The sequence below is a fragment of the Chroicocephalus ridibundus genome, chromosome 3 (assembly GCF_963924245.1).
Source record: "Chroicocephalus ridibundus chromosome 3, bChrRid1.1, whole genome shotgun sequence".
NCBI classification, from domain to species: Eukaryota; Metazoa; Chordata; class Aves; order Charadriiformes; family Laridae; genus Chroicocephalus; species Chroicocephalus ridibundus.
Window position 1 is genome coordinate 128,644,940 of NC_086286.1, and position 27,689 is coordinate 128,672,628.

The 27,689-nt window shown below is 54.0% G+C and overlaps 2 protein-coding genes across 4 annotated transcripts in view; both read right to left on the reverse strand.

Annotated features, from left to right (window-relative positions):
- The window catches only part of SELENOI (selenoprotein I), a 32,173-nt gene extending 30,381 nt beyond the window's left edge, over positions 1-1,792 (reverse strand). For both annotated transcript variants that reach the window (XM_063330785.1, XM_063330786.1), the window contains exon 1: positions 1,645-1,792. In XM_063330785.1, the coding sequence (XP_063186855.1) occupies positions 1,645-1,692 (48 nt within the window). In that variant the 5' untranslated portion in view covers positions 1,693-1,792. The remainder of the gene's footprint in view (positions 1-1,644) is intronic.
- Positions 1,793-4,659: 2,867 nt separating this feature from the next.
- LOC134513702 (interferon-induced very large GTPase 1-like) lies at positions 4,660-23,312 on the reverse strand. Of its 2 annotated transcripts, XM_063330787.1 has the most exons (3): positions 23,177-23,312; positions 18,669-18,860; positions 4,660-16,586 (listed from the first exon to the last, which is right to left on the reverse strand). In XM_063330787.1, the coding sequence occupies exon 3, from the start codon at positions 16,582-16,584 to the stop codon at positions 9,292-9,294; it is 7,293 nt and encodes a 2,430-aa protein (XP_063186857.1). In that variant the 5' UTR covers positions 16,585-16,586; positions 18,669-18,860; positions 23,177-23,312; the 3' UTR covers positions 4,660-9,291. The 2 variants fall into 2 exon arrangements, with proteins under 2 accessions (XP_063186857.1, XP_063186858.1); XM_063330788.1 differs by lacking the exon at positions 18,669-18,860 and having other exon boundaries at positions 23,177-23,284.
- Between the last annotated feature and the right edge of the window lie 4,377 nt (positions 23,313-27,689).

Genomic DNA, 27,689 nt, shown 5'->3' on the forward strand with positions numbered 1-27,689 from the left:
ACCAGGCCAAGTGCAGGGTCCTGCCCCCGGGTCAGGGCAACCCCCGGTGCCAGCCCAGGCTGGGGATGGAGGGATGGAGAGCAGCCCTGAGAGAAGGGCTTGGGGGTGCCAGGGGGGGAAAATCTGGCCATGAGCCGGCACCGTGCGCTGGCAGCCCAGAACCCCCCCGCAGCCTGGGCTGCATCCCCAGCAGCGTGGGCAGCAGGGCGAGGGGGGGATTCTGCCCCTCTGCTGCGCTTGGGGGAGATCCCCCTGCAGTGCTGCCTCCAGCGCTGGGGCCTCGGCACAGGAGAGACACGGAGCTGTTGGAGCGGGGCCAGAGGAGGCCCCGGAGATGCTGGGAGGGCTGGAGCCCCTCTGCTGGGAGGACAGGCTGAGAGAGCTGGGGGGGTTCAGCCTGGAGAAGAGAAGGCTCCGCGGAGACCTTCCAGCCCCTGCCAGTCCCTCAAGGGGCTCCAGGAAAGCTAGGGAGGGACTCTGGAGCAGGGAGGGGAGCCGTGGGACGAGGGGGAAGGGTTTTACACTGGAAGAGGGGAGATTGAGATGAGATATTGGGAAGAAATTCTTTGGTGTGAGGGGGGTGAGCCCCTGGCCCAGGTTGCCCAGAGAAGCTGTGGCTGCCCCATCCCTGGAGGGGTTCAAGGCCAGGTTGGCCGGGGCTTGGAGCAACCTGGGCTGGTGGGAGGTGTCCCTGCCCAGGGCAGGGGGTGGCACTGGGTGGCCTTTAAGGTCCTTTCCCACCCAAACCATTCTATGGTCCTAACGTGTGTCCCCACCCCAGGAGCACGGCTGGGGCTGCACAGTTGGTGTGTGATCACCCTGACACCACCCCACACTCTGCTGTCCCCACGCTGGACCCCAATGCACAGCACCCACAGCGGGGTCCCACATCTCAGACGGTTCCCTACAAGACCCCATGAAACAGCTCAGGCCGGGGGGGGGGGGGGGGGGGGGGGGGGGAGAGAGAGGAGAAAAAGCATTTTATTACACTGCATTGCACTAGTGACCACTGCACGGCCCACCTGGGGAACCGTGCGTGGGGTGGGAAGGGGGTGCCCTACACGGAGCCGAGGACCCATCACACCCCATGGTGGGGCATCAGGGTGGGGGGGGGGTCACACACTTCATTCAACCACCTTCCACTGCACGGCATCCCCCCTCCACGGCACCGGGCCCCACGGCCCCCCCTTCCACGGAGCCAGGACCCACGGCGGCATCCCCCCACCCTCTACCCCCCACTCCCCCCACGGCACCGGCCCCCACGGACCCCCCTCCAAGGGCCCAGGACCCACGGCAGCCCCCACCTCGGCCCCCCACGGCACCAGACCCCACTGCGGATGCCCCCTGCCCCACAGCCCAGAGCCCCACGGCCCCCCCTCCCCAGGGCCAGGCCCCACGGCAGCCCCCCCCTCGGCACCAGGCCCCACTGCGGCTGCCCCCCACCCCACGGCCCCCCCTCGACGGGGTCGAGACCCACGGCAGACCCCCACCCGCCCTCCACCGGGCCCCACCGCGGCTTATCCCCCGCGTATCTCCCTTCCAAACGCCGTCCCCCACCCCTCAGACACCCCCTCACGCCGCCAGGCCCCGAGGTGCCCCCCAGGAGCTCCGGACCCCCCGCCAAACCCCGCGCCCCGCCGCTACCTTGTACTTGCCGAAGCCGGCCAGCTGCTCGGCCGTCACGTACTCCATGGCGGCCCGGTGCCGGTGCCGGTGCCGGTGCCGTCGCTCCGCGCCCGCCCAGGCCCCCGCCGGCCGCCGTAACCCGCCTCCCGCCGCCGCATCGGCCCACCCGGCGTGGCCGTGACGTCACCGCGCCCCGCCCGACGCTGCGCCAGGGCGCCCCCTGCGGGGCGGGAGGGCGACAGGCGCTGAGGGGAGCGGCCGGCGCTGAGGGAGCGCGCGCTGCTGGCCCCAAAAATGGAGGGTTTTGGGGCAAATAAAGAGCCGGGGAGGGTGAGCCGGGCCTGCCTTCAGCACCTCGCCGAGGAGGCGAGGGAGGCCGGCTGTCGCGGATGGAAACATTTGACGCGATTATGATTTAGCAGCGATTCAGAATTCCTTAAAGAAGTACGGTAGGCTGAGAGGTTGAAATTTAGCAGCGCTTAATCATTAACCGGTTTAGGGGTTTACAAGGTGGGTGAAGAAAAGAATTGAACGGCGACTTAATTACAGAGTCGCAGATGGCAAGATTCACGCTGACTGAAGGTATCCCAAATCGATACCTCTATACACGGGCAAAAAGCACAGGTCTCAAATTAATACATATGGCAAAATACAGGCACGTGTGCACGCATGTACGCACAGCTCTCTGCTAAAATCAGTAATTTCTTAACTTTAAAAGAGCTGACGGGTACCACTTTAGGGTCCTACACATGCACAGACAGACAAAGAACATCCACATCCATAAAGCTACTATATATATGTATATATTCCGTACATATATCTCTCTCACAAACATATGGGTGGAGAGGTGGGTGGAAGAGAGGCTAGCCTAGAGTCAAAATTTTCGAATTTGGTGTTAATTTAGGGTAAATACTCATGCTGCACCGACGTTCCCCAACGGGCGGCAGTTGCTGCTTGAGAAGGGTCTTCTCCTGCCCTGGCCCCGCGGTGTCACCCTGAGAGGTCTCTCAGCTCAGGGGAGGTGCGGGCCACATAATACACATTAAACATATATTTAATACACATTAAAGGGTATGAGGGGTGACCTTATCAACGCTTATAAATACTTAAAGGGTGGGTGTCAGGACGATGGGGCGAGCTCTTTTCAGTGGTGCCCGGGGACAGGACAAGAGGCAATGGGCACAAACTGGAACATAGGAAGTTCCACCTAAACATGAGGAGGAACTTCTTTACCCTGAGGGTGGCAGAGCACTGGAACAGGCTGCCCAGAGAGGTGGTGGAGTCTCCATCTCTGGAGACATTCAAAACCCACCTGGACGTGTTCCTGTGTAACCTGCTCTAGGTGACCCTGCTCTGGCAGGGGGGTTGGACTAGATGATCTCCAGAGGGCCCTTCCAACCCTATGATTCTATGATTCTATGATTCTAAACACGACTGGACGGATAGTGGTGAATTGGGCATCACTCAGAATTTAAACCTGGCCGCACCTGGCCTCCCACCTCGGTGAGGAGTGTTCGAACGCAAGGGGGTTTATTTTCTGCCAAAACCGCTTTGCCCCTTTCACGCAACAGCCACGCTGTAATGTTTACAATTAGTGCCAAGGAATGGTATACAGAGAGGCTCTTGCTTATACTTATTGCTGTAACAACCAAGGTCAGCTCATTTCGTTATTTGCCCCATTGGAAGGTGGGAAGCCGAAAAGCGTAGAGGGGTCCCACCTGTGGGGAGGAGCGGACAGGACAGGTGACCCCAAACCGACCAACAGGGGTATTCCATCCCATCTGCCCCATGCTCAGTATAAAAGCTGAGGGATCAAAGGATCAATCTCTTTTCTTCGATGGCCCATGCCTGAGAAGAACCCTGTCTGTTCATCTGCCTTCGATCCCGTTCCATGGATTCCTGACAACAGCTCTGGAACCCAGTTCCCACCTGTCGCTTGAGTCCAGTCTGGGACTTCCCCAGTGCCTGACTGTGACGTCATCTGGGGAGCTTGATACAGTTTTGTATATACTGTATCTATTTCATTATTTTCCTTTTTATTTTATTATTAATATTTCATTAAAGTAGTTTAGTTCCTTCTAAACTCATAAATCTCTTTCTCTCTCCTCCTCCTCCTCTCCGTGTGAGAGAGGTGGGGGGAGAGCATCTGTCACCAGCCATTGGCCAATTTGGCCAAAACTGCAACACAGGACACCCACCTTACCCACCCCAGCGGCTGGAGGTTAAAGACCCCCACTCACCCCAGTAGCTGGCACTGAGACCCCCGCCACTCACTCCGGTAGCTGCACTGGGACCCCCCCCACTCACTCCAGTGCCTGCACTGGGACGCCACTCACTCCGGTAGCTGCACTGGGACCCCCCCCACTCACTCCAGTGCCTGCACTGGGACGCCACTCACTCCGGTAGCTGCACTGGGACCCCCCCCACTCACTCCAGTGCCTGCACTGGGACGCCACTCACTCCGGTAGCTGACACCATGGGCCAGAGGCACATACACTCCCAGTCTGACTCCAGTAGCTGGCCCCAAAACCACTCATGCACACACAGGTCTCACCAGTAACTGGCACTTAGTCCTTGCAGCACACACTCACACCGGCAGGGTTTGTTTCCTCTCATTATCTCCATGTCTGTTTTGTCAGGCCTGTGTGGTGGTGTATTTTGAGTTTGGTTCCCCTTTTTTTCCCTTAGTTTCCCAGTTGACCAGTTCCCCAATCAGATATCCTCACTGGAATAAACCTTCCTACCCTCTCACTCATCAGTGAGTGGGACTGACCAGGCTTGGTTCCCACCACTGCCTCCCTTACCACCGGTCAGTCGGATTTGTTACACTGGATGATGTTCTTTACGGCCTCCTCCCCTTCATATTATCCCTTGAGACACTGAAGGTCCTTGCCCAGACACCCTGAAAGAAGCAGACACTCTCCTTCCACAGACCATCGCCCAGCTGCCACCTGCGTGTCTGCACAGCACTGACGCTGAAGTCACGCACAACTGTGGCTCACCTGAAAATAAAGGATACAGAGACCAGTCCAGTCCACCACAACAAGTTTATTAGCAAAGACAACAAGAGATTATACTGACTAACCACTTTAGCAACTCTCCAGGTGGGCTTGGTTCTTGGATTTCCAGCGGGGTCATAGGAACTGCGCAGCAAAAACCACCAACCACCGCGCTGGTACAGTCCCAGCTGGTCCCGTGTGCTCCAGACCATGGCTCCATTGCCACCAGCCTGCCTTGACAGCACAAACACTAACATCACACACTGCTGAGGAAGCTGCAAAGACACGTAAGTCTCCACATCGGTCATACAAAGGCTTTTGCTCAACAGCGAAGCAAATGGCAAGGGAGTTGCTATCGTGGCTAAGAGCTGGAGGTAAATTCGCCAGGCCCAGGCACCTGCGTAGGAGCAGCTCACCCTAACATGTGAAGTATACTGAATATCCTAAATCCATGGAGGCTGTTGTGATAACTGATGACATTGGAGGTGACATCGGAGACTCTTCTGTCTACTGATCTGAGTACCAGCTCAGTTTATCAGTAAGGGATCGATAAGGGACTGATAATCCCGAAACGCAGAAGAACACAGCTCGCCACCAATGTCAAGCTGCTCTCAGATCCCGCAGCCCTGTCTTTAAACGTGACAAGTACCTGTCACGTCCCACTCCCAGGAAAGTGGGCCATAAAAGGGTAAGTGACTTCAGATTCGTAAATTCCCAACGGCATGGACTAAGGTGAGATAAATCTCCAGGTGCATATAGAAACATTTATTTCCTTCCCAAAATGGTTAGTGTAGGTCTTAACAAGTCCACGGTAGTCGGTTAGGTGTATGACAAAGGACGGCACATGGTGAGGTATGGGTTCTGTTACTAACGGCAGGCACAGGACAACTATGGCAAGCGGTACTTAAGGTCGTACTTAAGGTCGTTAGTTAACAACTCTAACCATTACTTAACAATTCTAAGAGAAAAGAGAAACTGAGGGATAGAGACAGGAAAAGACCGAGAAAAAGACAGAGCTAAAGAGATCACCGGTCCTGGTTCCAGCATCTTTTTCAGGGAATCTTCCCAGGCACAATCTTCTTCTTTCTTGGAAAAATCTTCCCAGGTACGGTCTTCTTTCTTGGGAGGAATCTTCCCAGGTACGGTCTTCTTTCTTGGGAAGCATATTCCCAGGCACTATCTTCTTCTTTTGTTTCTTCTTTGTTCCCCTCCAGGGGCACTTGTTTTCCCCTTTTCCGTTTGCTGAATTAGCACAGTCCACCCCCCTTGCCAAGGACAGCCTTGGCTCGGGTTTCTCCCTTCTCCCAGGTGACATGGAGCATGATTTGGGTGGAGAGAGGAGTGCCGTAGTCATACGTGTTTAGCATGGTCTCTGTAATCTTCATTAGCGTATGCAGGGTGTGCGCTTTCCTATGCATTTCACGGAATCACGGAATTTTTCAGATTTGGAAGGGACCTCTAGAGATCATCCAGTCCAACTCCCCTGCTAGAGCAGGATTGCCCAGAGCACATCACTCAGGACTGCGTCCAGGCGGGTCTTGAAAGTCTCCAGAGAAGGGGACTCCACACCCTCCCTGGGCAGCCTGTTCCAGGGCTCTGTCACCCTCGCCATAAAGTTTTTTCTCATATTTGATCGGAACTTGCTATGTTCCAGCTTGTGCCCGTTACCCCTCGTCCTGTTACTGGGAACCACTGAAAAGAGTCTGGCTCCATCCTCCTTAAACCCACCCCTTAGGTACTTGTAAACATTAATCAGGTCCCCCCTCGGCCTTCTCTTCTCCAGGCTAAAGAGTCCCAGCTCTCTCAGCCTTTCCTCATAAGGGAGGTGCTCCAACCCCTCAATCATCTTAGTTGCCCTTCACTGGACTCTCTCCAGTAGTTCCCGGTCTCTCTTGAACTGAAGAGCCCAGAACTGGACACAGTATTCCAGTTGTGGCCTCACCAGGGCAGAGTAAAGGAGGAGAATGACCTCCCTTGACCTACTGGCCACACTCTTCCCTATGCAGCCCAGAATTCCGTCGGCCTTCTTGGCAACAAGGGCACATTGCTGGCTCATGGATAATTTACTGTCTACCAAGACCCCCAGATCCTTTTCTTCAGAGCTGCTTTCCAGCAGGTCCACCCCTAACCTATACTGGTGCCTGACATTCTTCCTTCCCAGGTGCAGGACCCTACACTTGCCCTTGTTGAACCTCATGAGGTTCTTCTCTGCCCGGCTCCTCAGCCTGTCTAGGTCATGCTGGATGGCAACACGGCCCTCTGGAGTGTCGGCCACCCCACCCAGTTTGGTATCATCAGCAAACTTGCTGAGCATACACTCCGTCCCCTCGTCCAGGTCATTGATGAATTCGTTAAACAATACTGGTCCAAGGATTGACCCCCTGGGGGACACCACTGGTTACAGGCCTCCAACTCGACCCTGCTCCATTAATCACAACCCTCTGAGTCCTGTCACACAGCCAGCTCTCAATCCACCTCACTGTCCCCTCGTCTAGTCCACACTTCCTCAGTTTCCGAAGGAGGATGTTGTGAGAGACAGTGTCAAAAGCCTCGCTGAAGTCAAGGTAGATGACATCTGCTGCTCTGCCCTCGTCCAGCCAACCAGTTATAACATCATAGAAGGCCATGAGATTGGTCAAGCATGATTTACCCTTGGTAAATCCATGTTGACCACTTCCAATAACTTCCTGCTCCTGAACATGCTTGGATACAACATCCAGAATGAGTTGCTCCATTACCTTCCCAGGGACGGAGGTGAGACTAACTGGTCTGTAGTTCCCTGGGTCCTCCTTCCTGCCCTTTTTGAAGACTGGAGTGATATTGGCCTTCCTCCAGTCCTCAGGCACCTCTCCTGTTCTCCATGACCTTTCAAAGATTGCGCGGATAATGAAGCAAAGGTCACTTATCGGACACAATGGCCTTGAGAACTGAGAACTAGTGAGCTCACCACAGGAGTGGCATGGCCTTTGTATGACAGATGCAGAGACTCACGTGTCTTTGCAGCTTCCTCAGCAGTGTGTGATGTTAGTGTTTGTGCTGTCAAAACAGGCTGGTGGCAACGGAGCCATGGTCTGGAGCACACGGGACCAGCTGGGACTGTACCAGTGAGGTGGTTGGCGGTTTTTGCTGCTTCACAAGGCAGTTCTCCCACGCTTTCGGGCACCAGAAGCGTGAGCCTTATCAGTTCTTTGAAGGCCAGGCCTGCATTATTTATTTCCTTGCGAGTGTTTGAGGCATTCCATTGAAGGCTTGGAGGGCCTTCTGCCCCTCCTCAGGGAATTTACAGTCCATCTCTTACAGTACCTGCTGCAGGAAAACTAATTTTTTGCCAGTGTCACATATTTTCTCACAGCAGCTGACAAAACTGGTATTTTCTAATGCTGCCTTTGCTCTTCATCTGGCACTTGGTCTTAATCCTGGCCATATGACTGCTCGCTGCAGGGATGGGTTTTTGTGCTGTTTTTTTTTCTCTAAGACAAAGCAGAGGTAAATGTTTACGGCAAGGAGGGAAAAGGATTCTGGCTTCAGCATGAAGCAAGGGAGTTTCTGAGCAATAGTAGGAGTTTCTGAGCAATGGCAGGAGTAGCATGCCTTATTTCACCCCACTTTGTGAGCAATTAGATATCGTTTTCTTCATGCGGCTTGGGGTCGTAGTCGTGACAACAATATTTTGTGGATAGACTTCTACTATGTTCAATGATCTGGATGAGGGGATTGAGTGCACCCTCAGTAAGTTTGCAGACGACACCAAACTAGGTGGGAGTGTTGATCTGCTGGAGGGTAGGAAGGCTCTACAGAGGGACCTGGACAGGCTGGATCGATGGGCCAAGGCCAATGGGATGAGGTTTAATAAGGCCAAGTGCTCGGTCCTGCATGTCACCCACAACAACCCCAAGCAACGCAACAGGCTTGGGGCAGAGTGGCTGGAAAGCTGCCCGGCAGAAAAGGACCTGGGGGTGCTGGTGGAGCCAGCTTAACACGAGCCAGCAGTGTGCCCAGGTGGCCAAGAAGGCCAGCAGTATTCTGGCTTGTATCAGGAATAGCGTGGCCAGCAGGAGCAGGGAAGTGATGGTGCCTCTGTACTGGGCACTGGTGAGGCCTCACCTCGAGTGCTGTGTTCAGGTCTGGGCCCCGCTGTACAAGAGGCACATTGAGGTGCTGGAGCGTGTCCAGAGGAGAGCGACCAGGCTGGTGAGGGCTCTGGAGACCAGGGCATCTGAGGAGAGGCTGAGGGAGCTGGGCATGTTGAGCTTGGAGAAGAGGAGGCTGAGGGGAGACCTCATTGCCCTCTACAACTCCCTGAAAGGAGGGTGCAGAGAGGTGGGGGTTGGCCTCTTCTCCCAGGGGAATAATGACAGGACCAGAGGAAATGGGCTGAAGCTGCGGCAGGGGAGGTTTAGGTTAGATATCAGGAGAAATTCCTTTACTGAAAGAGTGGTCAGGCACTGGAACAGCCTGCCCAGGGAGGGGGCTGAGTCCCCATCCCTAGAGGTGTTTAAGGAACGTCTGGATGTGGCACTTCAGGGCATGCTCTAGTGGCAGAGATTGTAGGTTGTCTGGTTGGACTTGATGATCTTAAGGGTCCTTTCCAACCATGAAGATTCTGTGATTCTATGTTCTTCTAAAATACAAAGCAGTTGTGGTTTTTCCTTCATATCGACTTGGCCTAAAGCTTCCCCAGTTCATCCAGCGCTTCCTGCTTTGTAATTATCTGCCACGAAGCAGGTATTTCTCCTTTGCCTTGAAATTTCCCATTGTACCGCCTTTCTAGCTCTGTCCTGAAATGAGACACAAACCATTTCCAGTACGCTTGCATGGACGGATCAGGAGGAATGTTCCAAGTGGAATATGGAGATCCTGCATCCCGGTATCTCTTGTAGGGGATCCATGTGTCTTCACCAATCCTGAATGAACAGTCACTTGCAACGCTACTAGAACAAATATCGATGACCAGATTGTCTGTTTTGTACCACCTGTATCCAGTCAAAACTTGCGGACGGTGGAAAACAAGCTGATGGTCTCCGTCGTGATTCGGCATGGTGTTTGTGCAAACAGCCCCACAAAAGGGACACTGCTCCCAGCACCCTGCAAACTGTTCCGCCAGGATTTCGTAAGGCTGCCTTTCAAAGGAGCTCATATCAGCAGTAGCGAGCTCTTCCTTGAGCTGATCCTTCACGGCAGACAGCGCTTCTGTCATGGCATTATTCAGGAACTCTATGTCTGTTATCTCCTGATGCTCAATGCCCTTCAGCTCCCTTCTGGGCAGGCTTAGCACCTCTCCAAGTGCGCTGCAAAATTCATCCAGCCAAAGAGAGATTTTGTCATTTCTGTCTTGCCTGTCTTTGACAATGTTGGTTGATGCAAAAACGGCTGACTGAATGCTTTCATAGCAGTGACTAAGGGAGTCGTCTAAAAACTTCTCCAGCCTCCTGTTCTTATCTAAGCAGTACGTCTCAACACGTTTCTTTATGTAACTCCGTAAAAAGTCTCCTGGGCAATTAAGGTACTCCTTGAAATTCTCAAAATTTTCTTTTTCCGCCATGTATCTCAGTAGGCAGACTTCCAGAGAGGATCTGTTGCCACTGAAATCTGGGATTTTACCCTTCATGTCCCGAGCTATGGCAAGAGCCGTCTTCTCATAGACTGCCTGTTGGAGAGCGGGGGCAATCTTGTCACACAGGAAAACAGCGAATGTTGTGATAGAAGTGGCTCCTTGGCAGGATATCTGGAAACATTTAAAGAAATCTTCTCTCTTGCTCTCCAGGTAGATGGTTGGATCGTTTGCTTTTTTGAATGCTAAGTGCAAGGCTTTAAACCTTTCTGCTGCCATGTTGCACAGATACAGTGACAAATCTATTCTGTAATCTTTATTAAAACTGTATTTTGCACTGTCAGGGACAGAGTTCATACCTTTCTGTACTTCCTTCAGTATTTCATGAATAAAACTTCGGTTGTAATCCCTTTTCTCCTTTTCCTTCTTATCAATGTTTGCCTTCACACAGTCAATGATGTTGTCTGTAATGCGCTGTATGTTGCTCAAATCAGCATCATCAAAACTCGTAGTCAAGAAGCCCCAACGTTTTTTCTTAGGGACATGTTTCTCCAAGTCAACAGAAAATACTTTGTGTTTGGGAAATGCCCTGATTCGTTCATGTAATTTAGGCTCCCTAAAGTAATCTAGAAGGACATCTTCTATTTCCACATCGATATCAACGTGTTCCAGAGGAGGAGCTGCAGAGGAGACTTCAGCGACCCAGGTTGCCCAGAGAGCAATAAAGCTGCTTCTCAGTTCTCTTTCACTTAGTCTCTGGCCTTTTAGGGTCAGAGCCAAATGCCTGCTCCTTTTCAGGAGCTCGTTTTCGTATTCTGACTTCCTTTCATCCAGTTTACACTGGTTCTTCTTTAGCTCAATAAGATTCTCGCACTTCTTTCTAGTTTCAAGAAGAAGAGAGTCTTTTAGTTCTTTCAGCTTCAGTTCCGTGCTGCCTTTCCACTGGACCAGTATCTCACAGTCTCTGTCTTCACTGAAATACTTTTCCATGTTTTTCGTGATGGCATCACTTGTCCCTTGCACTAGTTTTTCAAGGTAGTCTGCGGTGACCCTCTGCAAGTCCCCATTCCGAATTTTATTGTCCAGTTTCATTTGCAAATCTAAGATGTGACTCCTCAGCTGCCAGGTCCACTCACTAAATGCGGTTTCCAGTTTCTTGTATGCAGCAATCTCCACTGAATTCTTGAAGCTGAAAATGAAGTTTTCATTCAGCAAAGCGTTCCAGAGGTCACTAATTCGAACTTTCAAGCTCGAGAGCCTCAAAACACTGCCCTGCGACTCCTTCTTGGCAGCTTGGAGAATTTTGCTCTTTAATTCCTGGACATTCTGGCTGTAGGTGGGGTTGGGCGGTGCCATTGGGGGGTTTCCTTCCCACAGGTGAGCAAAGTAATGAATGTGGGTGTTCACGTCAAAGCTGATGACGTCGCTGAAGCAGGAGACATCACAGAATTCCTGCTGGGCAGCTGTCACAGTCATTTCATCCAGCTTTTCCTGCAGACGTCTTTGTCCTTCCATGTTCTGTTCCTTGGCAGTTATTTCTCCCACATTTTGGTGTACGAACAGGCAGCCTGGGGAAAGATTTACTTGCTTCATCCTCAGAAAAGCCTGCACAGCGATCTGAAGGACATCTTGCATTTCTGAAGGATTTTCCCCAAAGATATTGATCAGAGTCAAGTTGCCAATGCCAATAACAAAGGTGGCCAGCTCGTTGTCATGATTAAGGGACTGTTTATTGGCCAACTCTATGGCACGAAGTCCCTCTGTGTCAACAACAAGCATGTAATCAAAGTCCAAATCCTGTTGCAGCTTCTCATCCACTTTAATTAGCTGCATAAACGCTCCCCGGGTGCATCTCCCTGCACTGACATTAAACTGAAGACCAAACATGGCATTCAACAGGGTTGACTTCCCTGTGCTCTGGATGCCAAGCACCGAGAGAACAAATACTCGTTTGTCTCCCAGCTTCTCAATTAATTTGTCAAAGATTGCCCCGACCCATCGTAATGGTACGTAAGAAGCATCACCATCCATCAGCTCGATGGGATACCCTGAAACCATCAGATCAGCTGCAATTTCAGGTAGTTTGACAAAACATTTATCCTTTGATTTCATTGATTCCAGAGCTTCATAAATCTGCCCTACCTCTCTCAAAATATGCTCGAGGCCAATGGACGAATCGTTGATTTCATTGGAGAGGGCATCTAACTTACTCATCAACATAGGTTTCAGATTGGTTTTTTCGCTGCTTTTCTTTATGGACAGGATTTGAGACCATAACTGGTGATACTGTCTCCTCAGTTCGTCAAGGCGATCGGAGGACAGGTCATCCATAAAGACCTTCATCCACTGCAGGAAGTATTTCTTGGTATCTGCTGGCTGTGACTGGAGAAAGCTGAGGACTGACTTCATCAGCTCATTGAGGGGGAATGCTTTGTTCAGCTGCTTTTTTCTTATGGCTGACTTCTCTAATTCAATTTGGCTCCGATGATGCTCTATGCTCTTGTTCCTCTTCTCCTGCAGGCGAGTGAGTTCTTTGTCCTTTTTGCACCACATGTACCACAGTTTTCCTTGAAGAGGCAGTAGCTGGGATTTGATCTCAAACAACTTCTCTTTCTTCAGAAGCTTCACCAGCGCCTCTGCCTTTTGTTTGGCCATCACACACGCGTCTGTATCTTCATCGACTACGAATCCGTGCTTGCGAGCTCTGTCCAGGCAGGCTTCAAGGCTTAAAAGCATGTTAGACTTTTCCAGGAGATCCCTGATTGTTTTTGTCAGCTCATCCATTAATTCTGCTTCATTTCTGTTCTTTATACCTATTCTTATGTTCTGGCTAGATCGGCCAGCTGCAACATTCTCTTTTTCAGTGAAAAGGCAAACCAAAGGCCTCTGCGACTGCCACAGGTCACGTAAAATTTTCATCCCTTTCTTGTCACTCTGATCAGACTCGGACACGAAAGCCACGTTCACAGCAGATATCTCCTGTAAAAACTGCAGCTGCTCTTCGTGATCCCTCGCATCTCCGTGCAGGTTACAGAAAGCAACACAGCAGTCAAAGCTGTCATCGTCGCTGCCGCGGGGACAGTACCAGGAGATCTCCACAACACCTTGCATCAGCAAACAGTCTTTGGTGCTGCCTTTGCAATGTCGGTGGAAGAAAGTGTCATGCTTTTTTTTGCTCAGCAGAGCATTCAGGATCTGAGACTTGGAAGAGGAGGGAGAACTGCCGATCCGTATGAAGGACACGATGGGTGTCTCTGCCTGATAAATGAGCTTGTTCTTGTAACTGCTAATTATGGCCTGCTTTCCCGATTTCTCAGCCCCTTTCCAGCTCTTTTTGATTTGGCTGAGGGACCAGATGGGGAACTCTATCTGTGAAGTGCACGGGTTTGGTACCAGCAGAGGTAGCGCAAACTGACAGAAGGCAAGCTTTGTGGAAATGTACTGCCTCATGAAATCATCAGCGCAATGAAAAATTGCCATCTGGAGGTCCATGGGGTGCACACGTCTGCCCCCGGCTGCAGATTCAGGGGCTTCTTCCTCCAAATCAGTGAAAAAGTCATCAAAGGAATCCGAGGGTTCCTGCACGGGTGTGGGTCCTGGGTTGCTCTCATCCTTGCAAGTCAGGTACCGCACCCGATAATCCACGGTTAATAGCTTTTGCAAGAAGTAAAATGGTAGTTCATTGTCCTTGCTGGGCTGGCTGTCATGTAAAGATGTTTTGTATATGATGTGGAAATCTTCTGTCCCCATCTTTTTTGGATAGTGACTTTCTAGTCCAAGGCGCTGAAGTAAGTGGAGGAACTCTTGGTTTGCAATGGCTTGATTTGCTTTGGATTTGCTGCCATCAGGTTTGGATTTGGACTGACTGGAAGGCTCTGTTCTTTGAAAAGTGTCTTTTATGTCTTTGATTATATTGTGTTTTTTCACGTCGTCACATGTGTCATCCAGGTGCCCATTGATGAAGGAATGCAAGTCACTGTCCAGCATCTCCCAGTCTTTGGATGCACTGTGCTTCTCGAGGAGAGTTTTTATCTCTGTGGACCACAAGTTTTTCATTTGATCTTCCATGAAACCTAAACGCTTAGTCTTCTGCTCAGGGGACACCTTTTTGTGTTCAGGTGTTACATTTAGACCCGTCAGCAGCAGGAAGGCCTGGGCTCTGTAAACATCTTGCTCCTTCAGATTCAGATACTCCTTATGTCCCATTTGCATTTCATTTATCATGAAGTTAATTTCTGGACATCCAAGGAGGTACTGAAAAGTGCTGCTTTCCACCTGGTATCCCATGCTGGTCGTAATTAAGAGCACCAACAGTTCCACGTCTTTCTGGGCCCTTTCCTGGAGACACTGGAGCAAGGAATAAATCGCTAGGCTTGCAGTCAAGGTGGCTTTTATCTTTGCTTCATGAATGACAGATGCAGACGTTTCTGGTGCGTAGGTGACTTCCTGGATGTAATCCTTCATTTGCACCAGTGTCTTGGTGAGATCTTCAAGCTCAGAAACATTGGGAGTTTCAGGAAGCATATTCTCACTATGGAAAATCCATTGCATAATGAAGGAAGACCTGGGGAAGTCCTTGACAGAATAGACATGAGGATCCAGGAGGCACCTCAACAGAGACTTGATATAGGTGGTGTTTTCTGGAGGTGACTTCTTGTAAAACAGAACGGTGTTCACCAGGAACTCCTGCAGTGCTTTGTCCGACAGGCATACATTGATCCAGACACTATGGTTTTGGGTTTTTTCACTCAGATTCTGTTTCAATTCCATCAGCGTGAGCAGTTTCTTTTCATCCACTGCCACCTCCCAGGCCTTCACGCACTCCATGAAAGCTCTGGCCTCTTCCACCGCGCTGACCAGCTCCTCTCCAAACACGGCGCCAGCACTGTGATTCGTTAACGCTTCGTACACAGCCCTGAGGCTGCTGCTTATTTGATAGACGGACTTAAAATCACTGCTGTGATTGAACAGGATTATATCCCACACTGGGATCAGCTGAAAGCCTCGGTCGATAACACACCAGGTTGAATTATTAGTTACAAGCCCCACTTTCCACTGAGGAAGAGAATCCATCCCTGGTGGGCCCCCTGTGTTGGTCACGTAGAGCTGAACCGCTGTGTGGGCACCCTTTTCATCTCTCCCCTGAATGGAAGCCCCTAAACTGGATTTTGAAACGTCCACACCCACTCCCCCGCTGAAAACGAAGCCGCTGTAGCTGGCCCCGATGTAGCTGTTCAGTGCTTCAGATGCCAGTCGCTTCATCTCTTCCCGCTGCTCAGCTCTGAATCCTTCCGTAGATGCCTTCCACCAGAAAATCCCCCCAAAGTGGAGGGGACCCTGGTTCACGTGGGACCCAAACCTGCTGAAGAAGCTCGCGCACCTGCTCTTCAGCATGTTGGGCCTGTCTGCTTCCTGGGTGATGCTCAAAAGGTGCTCGATGTCTTGTAGCTCCCGCAGGGCCGCATCCGAGAGGCAAAGCTGATGCTTTTGGAAGTAGCAGGAGGCCAGAGGGATGTACTGGTACTTGGTGGTGCAAATGTAGCTGTGCTCAGAGCGGGACTTGCGGGTGTCCTCTGACTGCGAGGACTTGCTATGATCTACATCAAGTTCAGCCTTAAACCCCCAGAACCCGGCTTTGGCAGAAACACTGATGCTGAACCCCAGCTGCTCCATGGACTTGGTGAAAGCGGCTTCTGCGGCAGAGGAGGAGAACTCCTTCCTCTCAAGCAGCGACCCTTGCTCCGGACCAGCAAGCTTGAATCCGTCGGGAACCCTGATGAGCTGGTCTCGCTTCGCCAGCGCATCCGCAACGCTGCTGGTTCTGTAAATGCCCTGCAGGGCCAGTCCCCCCGATGCCCGCCTCAGGACCTCCATGTCAGAGACGTTCTCACCCCTGCTCACCGACGACTCCTGCTGCTCCAGCTGCTTCTGGATGCCCTCCAGCAGACTCGCCAATGGCTTCTCCGGTGGTGCCCAGTATTCTTGGGGAATCTCCATGGCTTTCCACAGAGCCTCCACTTTCTGTCTCGTAACGTCCATACTGTGGCTGCGGCTCTTGTGCATTTCTTTCAGCTCCTCCAGCACTAGCTTGGCGGTTTCCTGTCTCTTTTTTGTCATCTCCAAGCGTTCCTTCTGCAGCTCCTCAGAACTTGCTTTGTTGTCTGTTAGTCCCAGGAGTTTTCGGAGCGCCTTTGTTTCCCAGGGGTGCTGTACTTTGCACTCCAGCTTAAGGTAGTCTTCATATTGCAGATGTTTCAGGGCTTCTCTGGACTTGACTCCCAGTATCTCCGTCAGTTTGGGGAGCCAGTATGCATCATCCAGTCCTTCCTTCTCCAATTCTTCTGCCAGTAGTTTTTTAGCAAGTTGTGCCTTCTTATCATCCTCTACTATGTCGTCCTGTGAACCCATGGCTGTGGAAAAGAAAAACAGACTTTTTAAAGATATGTCATAGAATCATAGAAGAATAGAATCATTCAGGTTGGAAAAGACCCTTGGGATCATCGAGCCCAACCATCAACCCCACTCTACAGAGTTCTCCCCTACACCAGATCCCCCAACACCACATCTAAACGACCCTTAAACACATCCAGGGATGGTGACTCCACCACCTCCCTGGGCAGCCTATTCCGGTGTCTGACCACTCCTTCGGGGAAGAATTTGTTCCTAATGTCCAGCCTAAACCTACCCTGCTGCAGCTTGAACCCATTCCCTCTTGTTCTATCGCTAATTACCTGGGAGAAGAGACCGGCACCAGCCTCTCTACAATGGCCTTTCAAGTAGTTGTAGAGAGTGATGAGGTCTCCCCTCAGCCTCCTCTTCCTCAAACTAAACAGTCCCAGCTCCTTCAATCGCTCCTCATCAGATTTATTCTCCAGGCCCTTCACCAGCTTCGTTGCCCTCCTCTGCCCTCGCTCCAGCACCTCGAGATCTCTCTCGTGTTGAGGTGCCCAGAACTGGACACAAGACTCAAGGTGTGGCCTCACCAGTGCTGAGTACAGAGGGACAATCACCTCCCTCCTTCTGCTGGTCACACCATTTCTAATACAAGCCAGGATGCCACTGGCTTTCTCGGCCACCTGGGCACACTGCTGGCTCATGTTCAGCCGCTTGTCAATTAGAACCCCCAGGGCCTTTTCCGCCACGCAGCTCTCCGGCCACACTGCCCCAAGCCTGTAGTGATGCATGGGGTTGTTGTGGCCCAAGTGCAGGACCCGGCACTTGGCCTTGTTGAAGCTCATACCATTAGCGTCGGCCCATCGATCCAACCTCTCCAAGTCTCTCTGTGGAGCCTCCCTATCCTCATGCAGATCAACACTCCCACTTAACTTGGGGTCATCTGCGAACTTACTGATGATACACTCTATGTCCTTATCAAGGTCATCAATAAAGTTGTTAAACAGAAATGGTCCCAACACCGAGCCCTGAGGGACACCACTTGTGACGGCCACCAGCTGGATTTAACTCCATTGAATACCACTCTTTGGGACCGTCCATCCAGCCAGTGCTTGATCCAGTAGATCGTATGCTCATCCAGGCCATAAGTAGCCAATTTTTCCATGAGAATTCTATGGGGGACAGTGTCAAATGCTTTTCGAAAGTCTAACTAGACAATATCCACAGCCTTTCCCTCGTCCAATAATCGGGTCATCTTGTCATAGAAGGAGATCAGGTTCGTCAGGCAGGACCTGCCTTTCATAAAACCATGCTGACTAGGCCTGATCCCCTGGTTGTCCATCTCATCTAAATCTCCCCTCTTTCAGTGTAAAACCCTTCCCCCTCATCCCATGGCTCCCCTCCCTGCTCCAGAGTCCCTCCCCAGCTTTCCTCCCCAGGCTGAGGGGAGACCTCATCACTCTCTACAACTACTTGAACGGCCATTGTAGAGAGGTTGGTGCTGGTCTCTTCTCACAGGTAATTAGTGATGGAATGAGTGGGGTTGATGGTTGGACTCGATGATCCCAAGGGTCTTTTCCAACCCAAATGATTCTATGATACTATGATTCTATGAGATAGGGGGAAGAAGTTCTTTGGTGTGAGGGTGGTGAGCCCCTGGCCCAGGTTGCCCAGAGAAACTGTGGGTTGGACAGGGCTCTGAACAACCTGGGCTACTTGAAGATGTCCCTGTTCATGGAGGGGATTGGACTAGATGGCCTTTGAAGGTCCCTTCCCACCCAAAGTACTCTGTGACTCTATGATTCTATTCTACTTTCTTTTTTTTCTTACGCTATCATACAAACCTGATAATTGTCTCTGTCTCGATTGTGTTGGATACTGAAGAGATTTATTCAGTGCACAAAACCTTCCTGTGCATTCAGCTCTTGTCCCACGCATGACACAAAACTCTTACTAAGCCTTTCCAACACCAGTATTGATCCAAGTGCTTATGGCTGGGCTTTTGGACCCTTTCAGAGCCTTTAGTCTCAGCTCTTCCTTTAAAGTCAGTGAAGATTTAGGCGACATGCTCAATGGACATGGGGTCTGATTCACCTCACCTCACAGCAGATGCTCCTTCTGGTCAGATGCTTGACTTCCCAGAGATCACAGTCAGCCAAGGTCCCCAGCTCAACTGAGACAGCACAGCATCACACAGCAGGCCCGGTAGGCAAGGATGGGGTGTTAAGAAGAAGATGGGGCCCAACTTAACAATTCAGGAGGAAAAAAACGGGAAGGAAAGGCCCAAAATCCTAAAGGAGAAAACCAGACAGTCAGGAGATGGCAACCCATCAACACAGAGGATTCATTCCAGGGAGTGGTGGAGGCCATCCCTCCTCCACCAGTGATGATTGTCCAGCCAGCAAAGACCCATCGGGGCCCTTTTGGGTGGGTGACCAGACTACGGTTTCCCCTGGGACTTAAACCCACATCCCCGTGGTGTACGTTAGTCCAGGGAGAGTTTGCAAAGGAGGGAACTCCTGCTTTCAGAGTCTCTCCTGCACACAGCGAAAGGTGCCCGGGAGTGTCACAGGACAGGGCTGAGCACTTGCACACCACAGCAGCACCACGGGGAGGAACACCAAGCCTGGACATGAAGTCAAAGCTCAATCTGATTAAAAATGATCCTCCGGTGCCCTACTACCTGCTGACCTCTCAAATACTGACCCTCCTGCCACCACCCTGCAGCCACCAGCAAGGGAGGCTGTGGGGGTCACGCCTGCTTTCTCGAGGGGAGAAGACATGGAAGGATGGAGAGCAGACCAAGGGATGGAGAGCAAAGCCTGGAGACCTGCAGAAAAGTTCCAGCCCCAGATACACATGCTGTCCAGTCTGTGCTCTCCAGTCACGCTCAGCCATAGAGCCATAGAATCATAGAATCATAGAATTGTTGAGGTTGGAAGGGACCTTTAAGATCATCGAGTCCAACCTTTAGCCTACCCTGACAAGAGCCACTTCTAAACCATGTCCCTCAGTGCCCCATCTACCCTTTTTTTAAACACCTCCAGGGATGGTGAATCCACCACCTCCCTGGGCAGCCTATTCCAATGTTTAATGACCCTTTCAGTGAAAAAATGTCTCCTAATATCTAATCTAAACCTCCCCTGACGTAACTTGAACCCGTTTCCCCTCGTCCTATCACTTGTCACCAGAGAGAAGAGGTCAGCCCCCATCTCTCTACAACCTCCTTTCAGGTAGTTGTAGAGGGTGATAAGGTCTCCCCTCAGCCTCCTCTTCTCCAGGCTAAACAACCCCAGCTCCCTCAGTCGTTCTTCATAAGGTTTGTCCTCCAGACCCCTCACCAGCTTTGTAGCCCTTCTCTGGACACGCTCCAACACCTCAATGTCCCTCTTGTAGCGAGGGGCCCAAAACTGAACGCAGTACTTGAGGTGGGGCCTCACCAGTGCCGAGTACAGGGGAATGATCACTTCCCTAGTCCGGCTCACCACACTATTCCTGATACAGGCTAGGATGCTGTTGGCCTTCTTGGCCACCTGGGCACACTGCTGGCTCATATTCAGCCGGCTGTCAACCAACACCCCCAGGTCCTTTTCTGTCGGGCTGCTTTCGAGCCACTCTGCCCCAATCCTGTAGCGCTGCATGGGGTTGTTGTGACCCAAGTGCAGGACCCGGCACTTGGCCTTGTTGAACCTCATACCATTGGTCTCAGCCCATCGGTCCAGCCTGTCCAGATCCCTCTGCAGAGCCAACCTACCCTCAAGCAGATCAACACGCCCGCCCAGTTTAGTGTCATCTGCGAACTTACTGAGGGTGCATTCAATCCCTTCATCCAGATCATTGATAAAGATATTAAAGAGAACCGTCCCCAGCACCGAGCCCTGGGGGACACCACTTGTGACTGGACACCAACTGGATTTAACTCCATTTACCACCGCTCTCTGGGCACGGCCATCCAGACAGTTTTTTACCCAGCGAAGAGTACACCTGTCCAGGCCACGAGCAGCCAGTTTCTCCAGGAGAATGCTGTGGGAAACAGAGTCAAATGCTTTGCAAAAATCCAAGTAGATAACATCCACAGCTTTTCCCTCATCCACTAAGTGGGTCACCTTATCATAGAAGGATATTAGGTTTGATAGGCATGACCTGCCCTTCACAAACCCATGCTGACTGGGCCTGATCACCCTGTTCTCCTGCATGTGCCGTGTAATGGCACTGAGGAGGATCTGTTCCATGACCTTCCCAGGCACCGAGGTCAGACTGACTGGCCTGTAGTTCCCCGGATCCTCCTTCCGGCCCTTCTTGTGGATGGGTGTCACATTTGCTAACCTCCAGTCAGCTGGGACCTCCCCGGTTGTCCAGGACTGCTCACAAATGATGCCAAGTGGCCTGGCGAGCACCTCCGCCAGCTCTTTCAATACCCTTGGGTGGATCCCATCCAGCCCCATAGATTTGTGCACCTCCAGGTGCTGAAGCAGGTCCCTCACCATTTCCCTTTGGATTAGAGGGGCTTCATTCTGCTCCCCATCCCTGTCTTCTAGCTCAGGGGTCTGGGTGCTCAGGGAACAACTGGTCCTACTGCTGAAGACTGAGGCAAAGACTTCATTAAGTACCTCAGCCTCTTCCTCATCCTTGGTCACTATGTTGCCGGCCCTATCTACTAGAGGACAGAGATAATCCTTAGTCCTCTTCCTATTGCTAATATATTTATAGAAGCTTTTTTTGTTGTCCGAGACAATCATAGAATTGTCTACGCTGGAAAAGACCTTTCAGATCATCGAGTCCAACCGTTAACCCAACACTGCCAAGGCCACCACTACCCCATGGCCCTCAGCACCACGTCTGCCCGGCTTTTCAATCCCTCCAGGGATGGCGACTCCACCACTGCCCTGGGCAGCCTCTTCCAATGCTTCACAACCCTTCCCAGGAGGAAATTGTTCCCAATATCCATCCTAAACCTCCCCTGGCACAACTTGAGGCCGTTTCCTCTTGTGCCATGGCCTGTTCCTTGGGAGAAGAGCCCGACCCCCCCTGGCTACCCCCTCCTTTCAGGGAGCTGTAGAGAGCCAGAAGGTCTCCCCTCAGCCCCCTCTTCTCCAGGCTGAACACCCCCAGCTCCCTCAGCCGCTCCTCACCAGACTTGTGCTCCAGACCCCTCACCAGCTCCGTTGCCCCTCTCTGGACATGCTCCAGACCCTCAAGGTTTTTCTTGGCCACCTGGGCACACTGCTGGCTCATGTTCAGCCACTGTCGATCAACACCCCCAGGTCCTTTTCCGCCGGGCAGCTCTCTAGCCACTCTTCCCCAAGCCCGTAGCGTCCATCGGGTTGGTGTGACCCAAGCGCAGGACCCAGCACTTGGCCTTGCTGAACCTCATACCATTGGCCTCCGCCCATCCATCCAGCCTGTCCAGATCCCTCTGCAAAGCCTTCCTACCCTCAGGGAGATCAACACTCCCACCCAACGTGGTGTCCTCTGCAAACTTGCTGAGGGTGCACTCAACCCCCTCATCCAGATCGTTGATAAAGATATTAAAAAGAACCGGCCCCAGCACTGAGCGCTGGGGAACACCACCCGTGACCAGCCATGGGATGGCCTGCACCCCATTCTGCAGGAACAGCCCCCTCTGGAGTGTTTTCCCCAACCCAGCCCTGGGGGAACTGGGCTCTGGACACGCTTGTGCCTTGGAGGGGTCACCAGGGACCTGAGCCCGTTGGGTGGGGAAGTTTGGACTGCGGGAGAGGCTGGGAGAGGTGAATTCCACCGTCGCGCCATAGAAAGGAAAAGGAAAAGGAAAAGCTCTCCCCCTCAGCTTGGGGACAGAGCGGGACGTCCCACGAATGCCGCTCGTTATCCCAGTTATCCCTCTAACGTTATCCCTCTAACGAGAGGGGCGAGAGGCAGCACCACCACCCAAGCTGCCCACGCCGCCAGCCCGGGGTTTGCACCCCCGCACCCATTGCCTCTGCGCCCCCGGCGATGCTGACAGAGAGCACCCCATGGAAAAGCTTGTTAGCCGTGACGTTCCCCACATTATCCCGTTCAGTTGCGAGGCCACAGGAGCCCCGTCCCACCTCCCCTCCCACACGTCCCAGCCCGGTCCCCTGTCCCCACAGCAGGGAAGCAAATGGATTCCGGCGAGCGCATCCATCCTGACCCCCCCGTGGGACTGGGAAGGAGCAGCCCTGGCTGGGGCCAGCATTTCCCAGCCAGGATCGGGCTCCATGGGGGCAACCAGGGGGTGCCTCCCCACCCAGCCCCGCTGCCAGCCCTTGAAGCCAGGCTTTGCAGACATCAGCCTGGCCCCCAGTCCCCCTGAATCTCCCCCGGATCCCTCCTCCTTCCCCACCCCCCCCTGCATCCTTCAGCCCTCCCAGTTCAACCCTCCCAGCACTCACGGCTCCCCCGGCCGCCTTCCTCAAAAAGGCTGGAGAGCAAAGGCTGCGTCCCCCATCCCACGCTCAGGGCAGACATCATTCGCCTACTGCCCTAAAACCCCATTTTCCCCTCCCCCGGCACCCCTCAGGAGACGGGAAAACACACGGAATAGGAAGCAGAAGACAAACAAACAAGACCCCAGCTCTGCGCTGCTCCCCGGCTCCCCGCTCACCAGCGAGGTCCCCCCGTGTCCCTGCGGCGCTCGGCAGCTCCCAGGCTGGCCTCAGCCCAGCCCAGACCCTCTCTTTATTTCCCAGCCCCCGAGGTGGGGCTGCTTCCTCCTCGCAGGCAGCCAGGAGGGTTTCTGCCTTCCAGGAAATCACGCTGTTGCCTGTAACAGAGTAAAAGTGAAACTGGGCTGGTGTTGCCTGCGCTGGAGCCCAGCCAGACGCAGCCCATGGCAGCAGCAATCCCAGGAACCAACCCCGTCTCCCCAAATCCCATGCTGAGCTCGGCACTGGGGTGCCCGGGGCACCCGACCAGCGTCGGCGGGGAGATGGCAAAGCTGCTGCCAGCCATTGGGGAGAAAGGGGCTGGGCAGCACTTGGGGGTCTGGGCTGGAGTCCCCCCCGACCTGCTCCTCCTGCTCCCGAAACATCAGCTCGACAAATAGTTTGGGTGGGAAGGGACCTTAAAGGCCACCCAGTGCCACCCCCTGCCCTGGGCAGGGACACCTCCCACCAGCCCAGGTTGCTCCAAGCCCCGGCCAACCTGGCCTTGAACCCCTCCAGGGATGGGGCAGCCACAGCTTCTCTGGGCAACCTGGGCCAGGGGCTCACCCCCCTCACACCAAAGAATTTCTTCCCAATATCTCATCCCAATCTCCCCTCTTCCAGTGTAAAACCCTTCCCCCTCGTCCCACGGCTCCCCTCCCTGCTCCAGAGTCCCTCCCCAGCTTTCCTGGAGCCCCTTGAGGGACTGGCAGGGGCTGGAAGGTCTCCGCGGAGCCTTCTCTTCTCCAGGCTGAACCCCCCCAGCTCTCTCAGCCTGTCCTCCCAGCAGAGGGGCTCCAGCCCTCCCAGCATCTCCGGGGCCTCCTCTGGCCCCGCTCCAACAGCTCCGTGTCTCTCCTGTGCCGAGGCCCCAGCGCTGGAGGCAGCACTGCAGGGGGGTCTCCCCCGAGCGCAGCAGAGGGGCAGAATCCCCCCCTCGCCCTGCTGCCCACGCTGCTGGAGATGCAGCCCAGGCTGCGGGGGGGTTCTGGGCTGCCAGCGCACGGTGCCGGCTCATGGCCGGTTTCTCCCCCCCGGCACCCCCAAGCCCTTCTCTCAGGGCTGCTCTCCATCCCTCCATCCCCAGCCTGGGCTGGCACCGGGGGTTGCCCTGACCCGGGGGCAGGACCCTGCACTTGGCCTGGTTGGACCCCATGAGGTTCACATGGACCCACTTCTCCAGCCTGTCCGGGTCCCCGTGTGTGCTGGGGTGCGTGTGTGTGCATGTGTGTGTGCATGTGTGTGTGCATGTGTACATATGTGTGCATGGCTGCACATCTGCGTGCATGCGTGTGTGTGTGCGCATACACGTGTGTTCAGGCGCACATGTGCTCGTGTGTGCATGTGCATGCCTCTGCGCGTGTGTGTGTGTCCATATGCGTGCATGCGCCTGTGTGTATACGCGTGTGTGTCCAAATATGTGTGCGTGTGCGTGCAGTATGTCCATGCCTGCACGTGCACGTCTGTGCGTGTGCATGTCCATGTGCACGTGTGTGTGCGTGTGTGTATGCGTACATATGTGTGTGTTTACACACCCCAGGTCCTGGTTGCCAGCACCGTCTGTGCCCGCTTCCCGTGCTGGAAAACATGTGGGGAGCCGAGGGATGGGACACCCGCCACCAGTTCCCCGTCCCCACGGCCCATGAACCCCTCGGGGATGGACATCAGGTTGGGGTGACGGCACTGGGGCTTGGCCAAGCCGCGCTGGCCGCTTTGTCTCACCCAATTACCCCCCGGCTGCTCAGAAACTGGTGTTCTGACGATTGGCTCCGGGGGGATCCGGCTGTGCTGGGGGGGCTGCGAGCTCCCGCTCCAGCCTGGGGACTTTCCCCATCCTGCGGGAGCTCCTGGAGGTGATGGCTAATGGATCTGGAGATCGCCTCTGGCATGCCCGGCTTGTTCAAGGGACCTTGTGGACTTGAGAGTGTCCGTCAAGCAGCCCCCCCACCCCTTCCATCCCCTATAGCCACGCTATAGGTCTGGCTGCCCTATACCCTTCCCCTGCAGAGGCAGGAGGCATCTCCGTCCCCTCTGTCCCCTGTGCCGCCTGCTCCCTGCCCCGCTCCTCGCCGCATCCCCCCGCATCCCCCTCCCACCTCGGGGCGTTCCTGGGACTCCCCTCCTGCAATTCCAGCCGAATGACAGGGGCCGGGCCCTGGGCTCAGGAAAAGGGCGACGTGCATTTGCAGGAAGACTTCGAGCCCCGTCCCCCATCACGATATTAATGACACCCCCCCCCCATCCTCATTAATGGGCTGTGGGTCTGCAGCCGTGGCCTCGGGGGCTGGCAAAGAGCAGATTGCCCCCTGCTCTCCCGGGATGCTGCCCCGTGCACGGGCTCCGGGCTGATTCAAAGAAAGGTATTTTTAATTTTTCCTGCTGGCAGCTGCTGGGCTGAGCTGGGCTGGGGCCACTCTCCTTCTCAGAAATCACAGCCCTTCTTGGAGAGGGCTCAGGCAGCCCCTGGAACTGAAACTGCTCCTCGGGCTCATGTGCTTTCCAGTAAAAAGCCTCATTACTCTCTTCAGAGAATAACAGAATCCTTATGGTTGGAAAAGACCGTTCAGATCATCAAGTCCAACCATCAACCCAACCCTGCCAAGGCCACCACGTCCCTCAGCACCACGTCTGCCCGGCTTTTCAATCCCTCCAGGGATGGCGACTCCACCACTGCCCTGGGCAGCCTCTTCCAATGCTTCACAACCCTTTCCAGGAGGAAATTGTTCCCAATATCCATCCTAAACCTCCCCTGGTGCAAACTGAGGCTGTTTCCTCTTGTCCTCTCAGGTAGAGTTTATCTTCCAAACCCCTCCCGGGGATGGAGGATGCCAAGAGGCGTGGCTTTGGCAGGGCTCCCCGCAGGGACCAGCCACCCAGCGCTCCCAGTGCCCTTGCAGCCCCTGGGACCAGCGTCTGTGGGGCTGGGGCATCTCCCGCAGGGACACCCACAGGGATGCAGCCCCTGGGACCAGCATCTGTGGGGCTGGGGCGTCTCCCGCGGGGACACCCACAGGGATGCAGCCCCTGGGACCGGTGCCTGTGGTTTTACCTGTGGCTTTAAGCTGAGAGAGGGGAACTCCAGAGTAGATCTCGGGGAGAAATTGTTCACGCTGAGGGTGGTGAGCCCCTGGCCCGGGTTGCCCAGAGAGGTGGTGGCTGCCCCATCCCTGGAAACATCCCAGGCCAGGTTGGCGCCAGGAAGAGCCAGGATCTCCCATGGTGCCTGGTGTCAGCAGGAAGATGAAACGCCGAAACCCGGCTTGAGGCACTAAATGAAGCCCCGTGCCCGCAGCAGGGTGACACCACTCCTGTGCCCCGCTGTTCCCTGCACTTCAGCCACACATCTGGGGACGGGCACATCAGCCACCGCCGGCTCTGTGCCCATGCCAGGGCTGGAGAGGAGAGACCCCCTCCAGCGGCTGCTTTCAGATGGGTGCCCCCCGCAGGGTGCACCCCGAGGGCCTTTCCAGCCCCGTCCCTGCAGCCACGATGTCCCTTTTGCTGAGGACGTGGGCACAGGGGTAAAGCAGAGTGTGCTTTACCAGCCCCTCAGGGCGATGCTGTGTCCCCTGGGCCCCCCACCATCGTCGCCGCTGCACCTCGTCCCCACGAGTCATCAAATCATAGAATGTGTTGGGTTGGAAGGGACCTTTAAAGGCCATCTAGTCCAACCCCACTGCAGTCAGCAGGGACATCTTCAACTAGATCAGATGGTCATCCATCCATCCATCCATCCATCCATCCATCCATCGCCCTATCCATCCATCCCCCCATCAATCCACCCACCCGTCCATCCACCCACCCACCCATCCATCCATCCATCAATCCATCCATCCATCCATTCACCCACCCATCCATCCCCCCACCCATCCATCATCCATCCATCCATCCATCCACCCATCCATCCACCCATCCATCCATCCATCCATCCATCCATCCATCGCCCTATCCATCCATCCCCCCATCAATCCACCCACCCATCCACCCACCCATCCATCCCCCCACCCATCCATCATCCATCCATCCATCCATCCATCCATCCATCCATCCATCCATCCATCCATCCATCCATCCATTTCAACTAGGTCCTCCTGGAGAGCTGCCTTCATCTTCAACTAGCTCAGGTTGCTCAGAGCCTCATCCAGCCTGGCCTTGGATGTCTCCAGGGATGGGGCCTCCACCCCCTCTCTGGGCAACCCGGGCCAGTGTCTCACCACCCTCAGTGGAAAGAACTTCTTCCTAATGTCTGATCTAACCCTGCCCTGCTCTAGTTTAAAGCGTCGCCCCTCGTCCTATCGCTACATGCCCTTGCAAACAGCCCCTCCCCAGCTTTCCTGGAGCCCCCTTGAGGGACTGGAAGGCCACTATTAGGTCTCCCCGGAGCCTTCTCTTCTCCAGGCTGAACCCCCCAACTCTCTCAGCCTGTCTGCGTGGGACAGGTGCTCCAGCCCTCGCAGCAGCATCATCCTTTGT